Genomic DNA, 13,985 nt, shown 5'->3' with positions numbered 1-13,985 from the left:
ATCTACATGTGACCTCCTCCCTGGGGGACGGACAACAAAAAAGTGGGTGAAGGGAGACGTCGGACAGGGAAAGATATGATAAAATAATAATTTATACATTATCAAGGGTTCATGAGGGATGGGGGAGCGGGGAGAGAGGGAAAAAAAATGAGGACCTGATGCTAGCGGCTTAAGTGGAGAGCAAATGTTTTGCGAATGATGAAGGCAATGAATGTATAAATGTGGTTTACACAATTGATGTATGTATGGATTGTGGTAAGAGTTATATGAACCCCTAATAAAATTATTTTTAAAATGTGCTGAAAAACTCAGCATATAAATAGGCTGTAGAATACTATCCTTTTTTAAAAATCATTTTATTAGGGGCTCATAAAACTCTTTATCACAATCCATACATACATCAATTGTGCAAACCACATTTGTACATTCATTGCCCTCATAATTCTCAAAACATTTGCTCTCCATTTAAGCCCCTGGCATCAGCTAGAATACTATTCTTTGATTCAAAATATATTTATGACTAAGAAAAGATTAGAAAATAGTATGTAGTGAAATTCCACATCTTCCTCCATCTTCCTTTCTTTGTCTTCTCCTCTTCATCCCCTTCATACACATTATCTGCCCTCTTCTACTGCTCATGCCATTCACATGCCAATTAGATACAAGTACAAGCAAATAAAGTGCACATCTAGGGTACAAGTGGCATAGTACAAAGTAATGTTCTTAAATATATGTAATTAACTCATAAAGTAATTACCATGTATACTCAAGTATAAGCTGAGTTTTTTAGCATATTTTTATTACAGTTTTATGGTAAAATTTGGTGCCTCAGCTGATTTTTGGGTTGGCTTATACTCTAGTATATATGGTATCTGACATTTGAAATATCTTGACAATATATTTTATATATTTAATAATTTTAATAGCCAGGGAACATTTTCTTATTCTTTATATATATATGTTTATGTATATAAATATAAAAAATAACTTTCATAAAGCAATAAGATTCAAGAATTCAACTTAATAAAAACTATTTCTCCATGGCAAAAGATATAAAAAAAACTTGGAAATTGTTTTAAATCAGTTCTTATAACATTCTATAAAACAATTGTATCAAGCATATTTGTACATATGTTGCCATCACCATTTTCCCAACATTTACTTTCTATTTGAGTCATTGGTATCAGCTCCTCTTTTTGTCCTCCCTCCCTATCCTACCCTTGCAACACCTTGATAAATTGTAAATTATTATCATTTTCATATCTTACACCAACCACTGTCTCCTTTCACCCATGTTTCTGTTATTCATTACCCTGGGGAGGGGTGATGAATTATGCACTGCTCACTGAAATCAGTTCCCCTTTCTCTCCCTACCTTCCTCCTACCCTCCTGGTACACCTACTCCCATTTCTGTTCCTGCGGGGTTTATCTGACTTGGATTCAGTGTGTCAAGAGCTCTTATCTGTACCAGTGTATGTGGCTCCGGTCGAGCCAGAACTGAAAGGCATAACTGGGGTCGTGATCTTGGGGAATGAGGAAGCCTCAAAGAACCAGAGGAATACTGTGTATCTCATCAGTACTATACTGTGCCCTGATTGACTCATCCCTTCCTTGTGACCCTTCTGTGAGGGGATGTCTTATTGTCTACAGAAGGATAACTGTTGAAGCCCATTAAGACTCAGCCTTGAAACGGCTGAGAAGTCTCATGACCTAAGTGTTTGCTGATTTCTGCTGTGACTTTACGCTTTGAACAGACTGTCAAGGACAAGAAAGCAAGCAAGGTCTGGGAAAAACAGGTTGTTTAATTTTCTCAAGAATGTCTGGCTTGGCAGAAGATTAAGAGTTGCTATGTGTATCAAATGTGCTTGCTTAACAATGAGATAATTAACCCCGGGTTGTTTCTGCATGGATATAAGGAGTGTGTAGAATAAACTCCGGTGCTTCAGTCCATCAGACTGCTGCCCTCCCAATACTTTCTGTCTCTCTTTTTCCCCTTAATCCTCGCTGCCCCTCTCAGGACTGTTCGACTCGCGGGCTGGCTCCGACAGATAACTTTCTTAAGGTATCCAACACAATGTGAAGAAAATAGCATACAATCCATGAGAAAAATAGGCAACAAACAAGGAGATAGTATGATAGTTGAAAATATAAATATTGTGGAAAGGTTGTTCAGTGTCACATACATAATAAAAACAAAACCTCTAAACTCACTGCCATCAAGTTGATGCCGCCACACAGCGATGCTACAGGACAGAATAGAAGAGCCCCTCTGGGTTTGTGAGACTATAACTCTTCATGAAGTAGAGAGCCATGTCTTTTTCCTAAGGGGCCGCTGAAAGTTTTGGACTGGTAATTTTGCAGTTAGCACCCCAAAGCAGAACTACTATGCCACCACGGCTAATGTATATAACAAAAGAAACATGAATTAAAGCTACTGATAAAGCACAACTAAAAATGTGAAGCAGCAGCAGCAAATACCTATTAATAGTTGGAACTTGGAATATACAAATGAAAATTGGTAGTTGTAAAAAATTAAATGGAATGCATAAAAATCAATATCCTAGGCATTAGACAACTGAAATGGGCCACTTTAAATCAGGAAGTCATATGGTTTACTATGTAGGGAATGACAAATTCAAAAAGAACGTACATGTTCTCCACCAAAGAGAACATTACAGAAAAACAAAGGCAGTGGGGGGAACAGGGAACTAATCCACCCCAGGAAAGGTACTGTTTATGTCTCCACAGGAAAGTGAGAGAGGGACCAGACATCAACCCAGTGTGCCAGTCTTTGAGGGAAACATACAGGCATGAAGCAGTGAACTAACAGAGAGATCTGTGGGGCAGGGCCGGCCCCTATCCCAGCTACGTCAACCCCTTTCCCAGAAAAATGCACTAGAGGACAGCACTTAAGATAAAGCCCAGGGAGAGTGGCAGATCTGCCTAGACCACAGGGTAGCAAACTAAGAGGCATAGATAGATAGATAGATAGATAGATAGATAGATAGATAGATAGATAGATAGATAGATAGATAGATAGATAGATAGATAGATACAGACAGACTATATATAGAGAGAACAGCATCCTGGACCACTAAGCTTCGAGGACAACATTCCTACTCGGAGCACCAATGCACAAAGAGACACAGTTCAGGACTTGTGCCCAGTCTGACACACACACCCCACCCTACCCCATCACGGTGTAACACGAAGGGAGCTCAACAGAGCAGCAAGGAGGCAAAGCAATAAAATCCCTGAGGAAATTATGAAAACATATCAAATTCAGGGGGCACGGCTTGGGACTACATCAGACCGACCTAGAACTATTCATAGGCTATTTTCTGTTTTGTTTCTTTTATTTTTTCATGTTTATCTACATAAGATAAACAATCTGAAAAGAAAACAATAGGACTGATGGTTCCAGGGTGAAAGCAAAGAGAAGGAAGTGGGAGGGTAGGAGGTGGGGAGGCAACAAGCCCAGGAACAAAGAAATAAAGAGATCTAAAATTGATGGGGAGGAGGACATAGAATGCCTGGTGGGATTCAATTACGTGCAAAGTAGCCAAGAGAAAGTAGAGAGCCGAATGAAGGTCAAACATGATAGAGGAACTACAGGAAAGTAAAAGAAAATAGAGGAAAGAACTAGAAGGCAAAAGACATTTATAGAGGTATAAACATAGGGATGTATATACGTAAATATATTAATATGTAGCAATAGTGATATAGGTCTTTGTATATTTATATGTTAAGTATTAAGGTACCAGACAGACACTGGGCCTCTATTCAAGTACTCCCTCGATGCAAGAATACTTTATTGTAATAACCTCGCATTCTGTGATGCTCTGCTTTCCAACACAAACGCTGAAGACAAATTGGGTGCATAAGCTAATGTGGTGAAGAAAGCAGCCGGTGCCTGTTTCTCGGTTCTTAAAGGCTCGAAGTTAAACAAGAGGCCATCTAGCAGGGAAGCAACAAAGCTTACATGGAAAAAGCACACCAACCTGTGTGAGCATGAAGTGTCGATGAAATCAGGTATCAGACATCAAAAGACCCAAAACAATCATTTCAATGTGAACGAGGAGGGTTAGAATAGAGACCTAAAGCCAACTGGACATCCCCTCACAGAAGGGTCACAAGAAAGGGACAAGCCTGCGAGGATGCAGTACAGCACCAACAAAACACACAACATTCCTCCAGTTCTTCAATGCTTCCTCCCCACCACTATCATGATCCCAGTTCTATTTTACAAATTTGGTTAGACCAGAGCATGTACTCTGGTACAGATAAGAGCTCTCAATATGGACCTGATGCAAAGGGCTTAAGTGGAGAGCAAATGCTTTGAAAATGATTAGGGCAAAGAATGTACGGATGTGCTTTATACAATTGATGTGTGTATATGTATGGATTGTAATAAGAGTTGGATGAGCCCCTAATAAAATGTAAAAAAATAAAATAAAAAGAACTCTCAATGCACAGAATCCGATAATGAGAGTACCGGTACCATCAGGGTAGCGGGGAGAAAGGGGAAACCAATCGCAATGATTGACATACACCCCCCCCAAAGGAGAATGAACAAAAGAAACATGCGTGAAGGGAGACAGTACACAGTATAAAATATGGAAATTTTAAAAATTGATAAATTATCAAGGGTTCACGAGGTTGAGAAAGTGGGAGACAGAGAGGGAAAATAGAGGAGCTGATAGAAAGTAGAAAGAAAATGTTGATGGCAGTATATGTACAAATGTTTTTGATATAGTTGATATATGGATAAAACGAACTATTAAAATAAATAAACATTACAAGATCCATCTTGAAGTACAATGCTGTCAGTGATAGCATTGTGTCTATCCACAAACAGGGAAATCAGTCAATACAACCTTTATTCATATTTCTCCACCAACCAATACAACCTATATTCATATTTCTCTACCAACCACTAAAGTGAGTGATAATATTGAAAAATATTACCAACTTCAGCCTAAATTCATCAAAAATGCAATTAATATGCACTGATATTTATTGTTGATTGGAAAGCAACAGAGAAAGAAACAAGACTTGGAAAAGATGGCCAAGGTGATAGAAAAGGAAAGCACATGACAGAATTTTGTAAGACCAACAACTTCTTTTTTTTTTTTTATTTTAACAATTTATTGGGGCTGATACAATTCTTTTCACAGTTCATACATATACATACATCACTTGTATAAAGCACATCTGTACAGTCTTTGCCCTAATCATTTTTTTCTCTTTTCTTCTTTTACATTTTATTAGGGACTCAAACAACTCTTACCACAATCCATACATATACATACATCAATTGTATAAAGCACATCCATACATTCCCTGCCCCAATCATTCTCAAGGCATTTGCTCTCCCAACAACTTCTTTATCAGAAATATTTCCCAATACAAATGGCGACTCCACACATGGACTTCTCCAAATGAAATGACATACAAATCAAAATGACTACATCTGTGGGATGCTAAATTGGAAAAGGTCAATATCAACAACTAAAACAAGGCCAGGGGCTTTCTGTGGAAAAGATTATCAATTGCACATATCTAAGTTCAAGTTGAAACTGAAAACAAATCCATAAGAGCCAAAATACAAACTTGAAAAAAAATACAACCTTGAATATATTCCACTGGAAAATTTGAAACTATCTAAAGAACAGATTTGACATATTGAGCACTAATGTCAGAAGACCTGATGACCTGTGGAAGGACATCGAGACCACTCATTCTGAGGAAAGCAAAAGGCCATTAAAGGGGAGGAGGGAACTCCGTGGATGTCAGAAGACTCTGAAACTTGCTCCTAATCATAAGAGTAGCTGAGGCAAATAGAAAAAATGATGAATTTAAAAGGTAAATCTAATAGTTAGAAAACCAAAAAAGAACATATTTAGTCTACCTTAAACAGAGGGAACTGAAGAAAAAATTCAAGCCTCAATTTTCAATATTGAAAATTTCAATGGGAAAAATATTACATGATACAGGAAGTGTCCAAAGAAGATGTAAAGAATGCAGAGTTATAGTATCAAAAACTATTACCATATATACTCGAATATCAGCCGACCCGAATATAAGCCAACACACCTAATTTTACCACAAAAACTGCATTAAAATTCACTGAAAATCTCGGCTTATTCATGAGTATATACGGTTGTTGATATTCAGCCATTTCAAGAGGCAGCCTATGATGAAGAACCAATGGTATCGACAGACGAAATCAAAGCCGCACTGAAGGTATTATCCAAAAAACAAGGCACCGGTCACAGGGAGTGGATGAGCCAGTGAGGGTGCAGTATAGCAAAGATGAAACATACAACTTTCCTCTAGTTCTTTAATGCTTCCTCCTCCCCACTATCATGATCCCAATTCTGCCTTACAAATCCAGCTAGACCAGAGGATGTACAGTGGTACAGATAGGAACTGGAAACACAGGGAATCCAGGACAGATGAACCCTTCAGGACCAGTGGTGAGAGTGGCAATACCGGGAGGGTGGAGGAAAGGCGGGTAGAAGGGGGAACCGATCACAAGGATCTAAATATAACCTCCTCCTTAAGGGATGGACAGCAGAAAAGTGGTGAAGGGAGACATCGGACATTGTAAGACGCGACATAAAATAATTATTTATAAATTATCAAAGGTTCGTGAAGGAGGGGGGGTCACGGAGGGAGGGAAAAAATGAGAAGCTGAGCAAATGTAGTGACACAATGGATGGATGGTATAAGAGTTGTACAAACCCCCAACAAAATGATTTAAAAACAAAAAAAGGCACCAAGAAATGATGGAGTATCAATTAAAATATTTCAACAGGCTGATGAAGCACTGGAGGCACTCACTAGTCTATGCCAAGAAGATTGGACAACATCTAACTGGCCAACTGACTAGAAGAGGTCTATATTTGTGCCCATTCCAAAGAAAGGTGACCCAGCAAAATGCACAAATTACAGAACAGTATCATTGATATCACATGCAAGTAAAATATTGCTAAAGATTATTCAACAACAGTTGCACCACTACACTGACAGCTACCAAAAATTAAAGCCGGATTCAGAAGAGCAAATGGAACAAGGGATATCACTGCTGACCTCAGATGAGTCTTTGTTGAAAGCAGAGAATAACAGAAAGATGTTTGTGTTTTATTGATAATGCTAAGGTATTCAACTGAGTACATCAAAACAAACTATCGATAATGTTAAGAATGGGAATTCTAGAACACTTCTTTGTACTCATGTGGAACCTGTGTATAGATCAAGAGGTAATTGGCAAATGTAAGGACATATTGCGTGGTTTAAAATCAGGAAAGGAAAATGAATGAATGAATAAATAAATAAATAAATAAACAAACAAACAAACACAGGAAAGGTATATATGAGAGTTGTGTCCACTCATTATATTTATTGAATGTGTATACTGAGCAAATAATTTTAAAAGGATTATATGAAGAAAGATGTAGCACTAGGATTAGAGGAAGGCTTATTAACAACCTGTGATACACAGATGACGTAACCTTGCTTGCTGAAAGTAAGGAGGACTTAAAAGCACTTGCTGATGACCATAAAGGATTGCAGCCTTCAGTATGGATTATAACTTAATGTAAACAAAACTAAAATCCACACCAGACCAATAAATAATATGATACACAGAGAGAAGACTGAAGTTTCAAAAATTCCATCTTGCTTAAACTCAATCAATGTTCATGGAAGCAGAAGTCAAGGACTCAGATGACACAGTGCATTGAGTAAATCTGCTGCAAAAGATGTTTTTAAGCTGTTAAAAAACAAAAATGTTACTTTAAAGACAGGTGCACTTGATCCAAGCCATGGTATTTTTCATCGCCTCATATGCATGTGAGAGTTGGGCAGTGAATAAGGAAGACTGAAGAACTGATGCCGGGGGGAAATTGAATTATGGTTCTGGAGAAAAACATATAAATCTGTCTTAGAGGAAGTACAGCCAGAATAGTCCATAGAAACAAAAACAGTGAGATTTCATCTAACATATTATGGGTATGTTATTAGTAAAGACCAATCCCTGAAAAAAGACATCATGATTGGAAAAGCAGAGGAGCAGGAAAAATGAGTAAGATCCTTAACAAGATAGACTGACACAGGGGCTGTAAGAATGGTCTTAAAAATAATTGTGAGAATGTAGCCGGACCAGACTGCTTCATTCTGTTGTTCATGGGGTCACAATGAGTCAGAACTAAGTGGATAGCATCTAATAACTGAAATACTATATTTTTAAGAATCAGATTGTCAATATTAAAAAAGTTTGATAAACACTACGTTGGTTAGACTATGAGCAAGTGTGTCCTCTCCTAAACTATTAGTAGAAATTTGAATTAACACTATCACTTTTGAGAACTGTACTAATTTAAATATGTATATACCCCCTTTCTCCAATAAATTCTTTTCTGGGAATTTACCCTACATCTGGACATTTGCCCATGTCCAATATGACCATGAATCAGAAGTAGCTGTCATAAATCAAGAGATAATAAATGTGTGTAATACCTTATACTGTATTATCATTGTAGTAATGAAAGCTAACATAAGGCAAACATCTATCAAAAGTATCAGAAATAATGTTGGAGCCATTATACAGCCTGTAATACGACTTTCTTTTAAATACAGAGAATGATTATTGAAAAAAGCAAACTATACATATTTGTAGACAAAAAAGGCTGCAAAGAAATTCGTAAAATATTTATAATGACTATCGTTCAAGGGTAGACCAGATGAGTTTCTTAGGAAAAATATACCTGTGTATATTATTTTAAAAGGAAGAGAAAAAAAAAACCTACCTTGATAAAGTTGTGGCAGAAACTTCACTAGGAGAAGAATGACTCAGTGGTGAATTTGAAGACCTGAAGCTATTCTGGTCATCCACTGAATCTTGTCCACCATGCTTGAGAAAAGTATGTGGCAAATCTGTTTGAAAGGTGTATTTTCCAATGAGAATAGGAAGAAGGAAAAAAAAATCCCCCCAAATTTTGTGAATATGATCAATTACTCTCAAACTTACCAACATTTTCAGACGAATCTATGGAATGTTTTTCAAAAGTCACATGCTTTTCACTGTTGTTTAAATCAGTAACATAATCATCTTGCTTCTGACTTTCTCTGGTATCTTGTGTTTCTTCACACTCATGTAAGAGCTGAAGGGACGTGATTGTAGTGTTCCGTACTAGTGAGTAACTCTCACATGTTGGCATAGAAACTGAGGTGACTTTCTCGCGGTTATCAATATCTGGTAGCTTGGTAGCACTAGAATGTCTCTTCACGTTAACTATTGTACTCTCTTTATCACTTGTATTTTTAAGAACTGGATTAGAAGAGTTAATACTTCTAAATGACTCCTGGATCTGGCTCTCTCTCTGTTTGCTACAAAGAACCGCAGTGCTTTCTTCTGGTTCTGTTCTACTAAGATTAGCAGGATCTAAATTTAATGCACAGATAGTTTGTGAAGTCTGTTCTTTTGGCAAAGAAACATCCCAAATATCAGACATATCAGCTCTGGAGCAATTTTCCAACCCAACATATTTACTAACTTCTGTTTTTTTAAGATATTTCTCCATATCGAACGCATTGGAGCCTATACTCTTTTCTAAATCAGGAGGTAAGAAATGAGACCCGATTGAAAAGTTCTTTTCTGCCTTATCTTCCTGAAAGGTCTTCTCTCTGTTTTTATTTGTAAGTGCCTTCAGCATGGCAGCGAGCTCAGATGGATCCGTGCTCACAGATGAATTTGCGATGGCAGAAGCAATGGTGCTTATTCTGAGCACAGAGTCACTACTATCCGAGAGCTCTTCTTTGTTCCTGCTGGGTTTGCTGTTCACTGAGAGAATGTCCTAGAAATAAGCAAATTTACATCAAACAACAAGCTTAGCTCCATGGACATGTGCATATTAATTTAACTTTTATAGTACGTTCTACCACTATAAAATATAATGAAAAATACACACACAGAAAACGAACTAAATAAGCAGAATGTGTTAAAGATTAAAAAAAGAAGAAAAAAACTATGTGCATCAGGATTTCACCCAAAAAGTGAAAACAAAACCCCTAGTCTGGGAAAAAAAATTTGAGAAAGATCAATCAGAAAAGTGCCCAATCTCTAAAATCCATAGAAAACTCAACACCTCAACAAGAGAAAGATAGAAAATTCAGTTAAAAATGGGCAGAGGACATGAGCAGTTTAACAAAGAAAACATTCAGGTAGCCAAAACACATACAAGTGCAAATCAGAACAACAGTAGGATACTAACTCACCCCAGTTTTGATAGCAAAGTAGAAAATGCAGAAAACAACAAATGCTAGGGGGTGGGTGGGTGAGGAGAGATTGGAATCTTCATACACGGCTGCTGTTATTGTAAATAAGTACAACCACTGTGAAATGCACCATGGACAATTGAATATGAAAACTCAATAATGCGGACAACAAAAACAAAAAAGATAAGAAAATACCACTATACATTTACCAGAATGAGTAACAATACCAAATTTTGGTGGCAATATATATTAACTAGTATTATTATATATCCTGGACAGAATCTACATTGCTATGATTCTGGTAAACTTTAGGCTAAAGCTAGTATAATTCAAAGAATACAAATCCTATGACTTAGCAATTCTACCCCAAGCACAAATTTCCAGAATGTGAGTATACAGCAAGACAAGACACATGTTTAGAGCATTATTTATAATTGAGTAGCACTGGAAACATCCAAAATGTCGACCAACACACTCAACAACAGAACTGATCTCAGTAACTTACAGAGAAGCAAAACATAAAAATCAAGAAAATACATGTTTCTCTTCTCACTACTATTGAGTTAATTCTCACTCATAGTGACCCCTCACCACATGCTTTCTCTAATAATAAATATAAAACCAGGTGAAATTTTAAAAGTGCTAAGTGTTAGGTGTCAGAACACTAAGAAAGGGAAGGTGTTTGAGCTATATTCTCTTTGATCTGATATGAACACAGTGTGCAATTTGTGATAACTCACGGGACTATTGAGTTTGCTTAACAAATTTTTTGTATATATATCTTACACATCAATAAAAATGTTTTCAAAAAGAATCATAAAACTGAAGCCACAAAAAGCATGCATGTCTTCCCTCACTCCCGTCCCATGCGGCCCTTTTCGTCTTTTAAAAGAACTATGATAAAAAAAAAATTTAATGAAAGGCATAAAATACCTCCATTTTGCCTTTATTGGAAATTAATGTCACATCACTTTCATCTTCTAGTGAAGTACTCTTTAGTTCCTCAACCTTTAGAGTAACTGAGCCTTCACTTAGCTGTGTCTCAGATTGCTCATTTAAATCGCCTGTAGGAAATATACAATATTCAAGTTATAATATGCAGTAATCTCTGCTGATAAGGTCCAGGCAAAATCACTCATTGCATAGGAAGAAGTTTTGTGCCCAAAATGACAAATTGTTTAAAACAATAGTTACTAAGACAAAGGAAAAGAGCATTGTTAATTTGGCGTAATTCTGTCAAGTCTAAAGTTTGAAGGAAGATGGTTTTAAATTCTCCATTATAAATACTCACATATACCCACTTGATACTTTTTTAAAAATAATTCACAAATATATAAGTTGAGTTCTGACATGACTGTTTTATAGTAATAGAAAACCAACTAGCAATAAATACTCTTGGTCTCATCGCTCCTAGTGGACTATAGGGTCTTTACATGGTGTTTTCATGCAGTATGCAGCACTGTACTAGCAAAAGTAGCTATTTAAAATTTAAAAGTAGGCAAGGCACAAAAAAGTTTAATTTTATATGCTAGTCAGGTAAGTATCATGACTCTTTAACATACCTAAGTTTCCTAGTATAAATTTTGAAATGTTTTAACAATCTAATTTTAAGACATCTAACTAAAAATAAAAGTTTACATGAACACAATAGCCTATGTGAACAACTTATTTCATTAACTTTGTTTTTACAAAAGCATTTAGGTGGGTTCTGGCCACTTTGGTAAGGAATAGAAATAAAGATTAATATGTAAATCAAACAAATCTATAACCAAAAAGAAAAATTAAAAGTAGCCTACAAGGAATCCCTAAGTTACAAATAATATCTGTTCCTGAATGTCTTTCATTGAATTTGTATGTTAATCACACAGTTAAGTTTCTTTTTATCGAGTCAGTCAAATGCTTGTATACACTGTACCTCTGTATCCATAAAAAAATTATAAGAAAACACTTCCAGATATACTAAAACAACTTCTTCAACATAAAAATAGCTAGACAGATGTTTAATGCACATTGAAAAGTAGCAAGCATAAGCATCCAGTTTTTAATATAACAGGCTTTATGAGGATTAATTCCTAACTACAGGTGGCATGTAAGTCAAAAATTTTAACTCCCAGAGTAGCTTATTTATATATCAATGCTCATAAAAGACATAAGTATGTAACTAGGAAGGTACAGGAAGAAATAAGGTTCCTAAAAGACCCTTCATTTAATATATTACCTGAATGCAAATTGTTAAGATGAGCCATTTCCATTTCCACGTTGCTTGTTGTTGCATCAGATTTTCTTATTAAAGCAACAGGTTCTCTCTTCTCTGGTGATCTAATAAAGTAACCAAATGATGGCTACAAAATAATTAAACTTGTGAATTATTTCCTTATTTCTAGTGCTTTTCAATTATTAATTTTCAACTGTTTGATTATTTATAATACCATAAGCTATCGTTAACTTACTTCAGTATTCTGAATTTTTTCTATTGAAATGATGAACAATGAACTTTAAAAGCCTTTTATTTCTTTATTACTAATCCAGCTTTAATCATCAGAGCCAATACTGTCCAATAACTTGCCTACTGACAACTCCAGGAGCCCTGGTGGATAAGTCAACTGACCTGGCTGCTATCTACAGGTTAGCAGTCCAAACCCAACAGTCCCTTGGGAGAAAAAGGAGCCCTTGTCCTGCCATGAAGACTTAAGAGTCTTAAAAACTCAAATGGGCAGTTCTAGTCTGTCCTAGAGGGTCACTAGAAGTCAGTGTTGACTTGATGACAGTAAGTCTGTTTGTTCAGGTTTTTGAGATATCCAAATTAAAAAAACTCAAAAATGATAGTTTTCTCCTTTGACAATTAGTACTGAGTACCAGACATTGTCCAAATCTCAGTAACAAACTCTATGTGCCTGGGGGTGTGTGGGGGTAGGGGGATAAAAATCTTGTTTTTTTGAGAATTTACAGTATAAACCAAAACCTAGTTGCCATTGGGTAGACTCCAACTCACTGCTACATGTGCACTGTAGTACAATTATGCTCCAGGGTTGATGATTTAGACATAGATCACCAGACATTAAAAGTGCCATGAGTAAGCTTGAACCTCCAATCTTTCATTTAACATCCAAGCACAGTAACTACTTGCCGCACTCAGGGACTCCAAACGTACAGTATAAGGCTGTTCTATGGCACAGAAACAGTGATCCTTATTGTCTATGTTAAGATTTAGTGTAATCCTGATTGAAGGTTTCAGACAGGTTTGCTTTGGAGCAGCACGATAAATGGCAGGGAATAACCATTTGTCATTTTTTACAAAACTGTCAGATGATCACATTATAGGTTTAATTTGATAAATGAGCTCAATTTTTGAATAATCTTCACTTAAGAATTGTTTCCCTTGATCCAGTAACTTGAATGTAATTAAGATTTAAAACAAAGCACTGGATCATGGAAAAATTGATTTATTAGAAAAATCTATTTAATAAGAAATCCAGTTAATCTTCAAATTCTTTAACAATCCCCAAAATCCTAATTATTCCAGGCAAAAGAGTCTACCTTCCTAAAGTATGTATTTTAATTTTAGTATACTGCATAGAATAGATCACCTTTCAGTTTCGTATTTAAATTCTGTCAATTAACTAGGATTTCTAACATTACATCTATTACACACACAAATTAAACTCCTATCAGAATCCAGTTTTAATAAAACAAGCAGAAAGAAC

General features: G+C 36.2%; 1 protein-coding gene across 6 annotated transcripts in view; it reads right to left on the bottom strand.

The window, feature by feature from the left end:
• Positions 1 to 13,985, bottom strand: part of CEP192 (centrosomal protein 192) — a 141,997-nt gene that overhangs the window by 64,127 nt on the left and 63,885 nt on the right. For all 6 annotated transcript variants that reach the window (XM_075529886.1, XM_075529890.1, XM_075529889.1 and 3 more), the window contains 4 exons: positions 12,500 to 12,623; positions 11,215 to 11,345; positions 9,035 to 9,860; positions 8,814 to 8,940 (listed from right to left, as the gene is read on the bottom strand). In XM_075529886.1, coding sequence (XP_075386001.1) covers positions 8,814 to 8,940; positions 9,035 to 9,860; positions 11,215 to 11,345; positions 12,500 to 12,623 — 1,208 coding nt within the window. The remainder of the gene's footprint in view (positions 1 to 8,813; positions 8,941 to 9,034; positions 9,861 to 11,214; positions 11,346 to 12,499; positions 12,624 to 13,985) is intronic.

Source organism: Tenrec ecaudatus, chromosome 13 (genome assembly GCF_050624435.1).
Source record: "Tenrec ecaudatus isolate mTenEca1 chromosome 13, mTenEca1.hap1, whole genome shotgun sequence".
Taxonomy (NCBI): domain Eukaryota; kingdom Metazoa; phylum Chordata; class Mammalia; order Afrosoricida; family Tenrecidae; genus Tenrec; species Tenrec ecaudatus.
The sequence above is the reverse complement of the archived record's forward strand: the minus strand, read 5'-3'. Positions and strand labels throughout refer to the sequence as shown.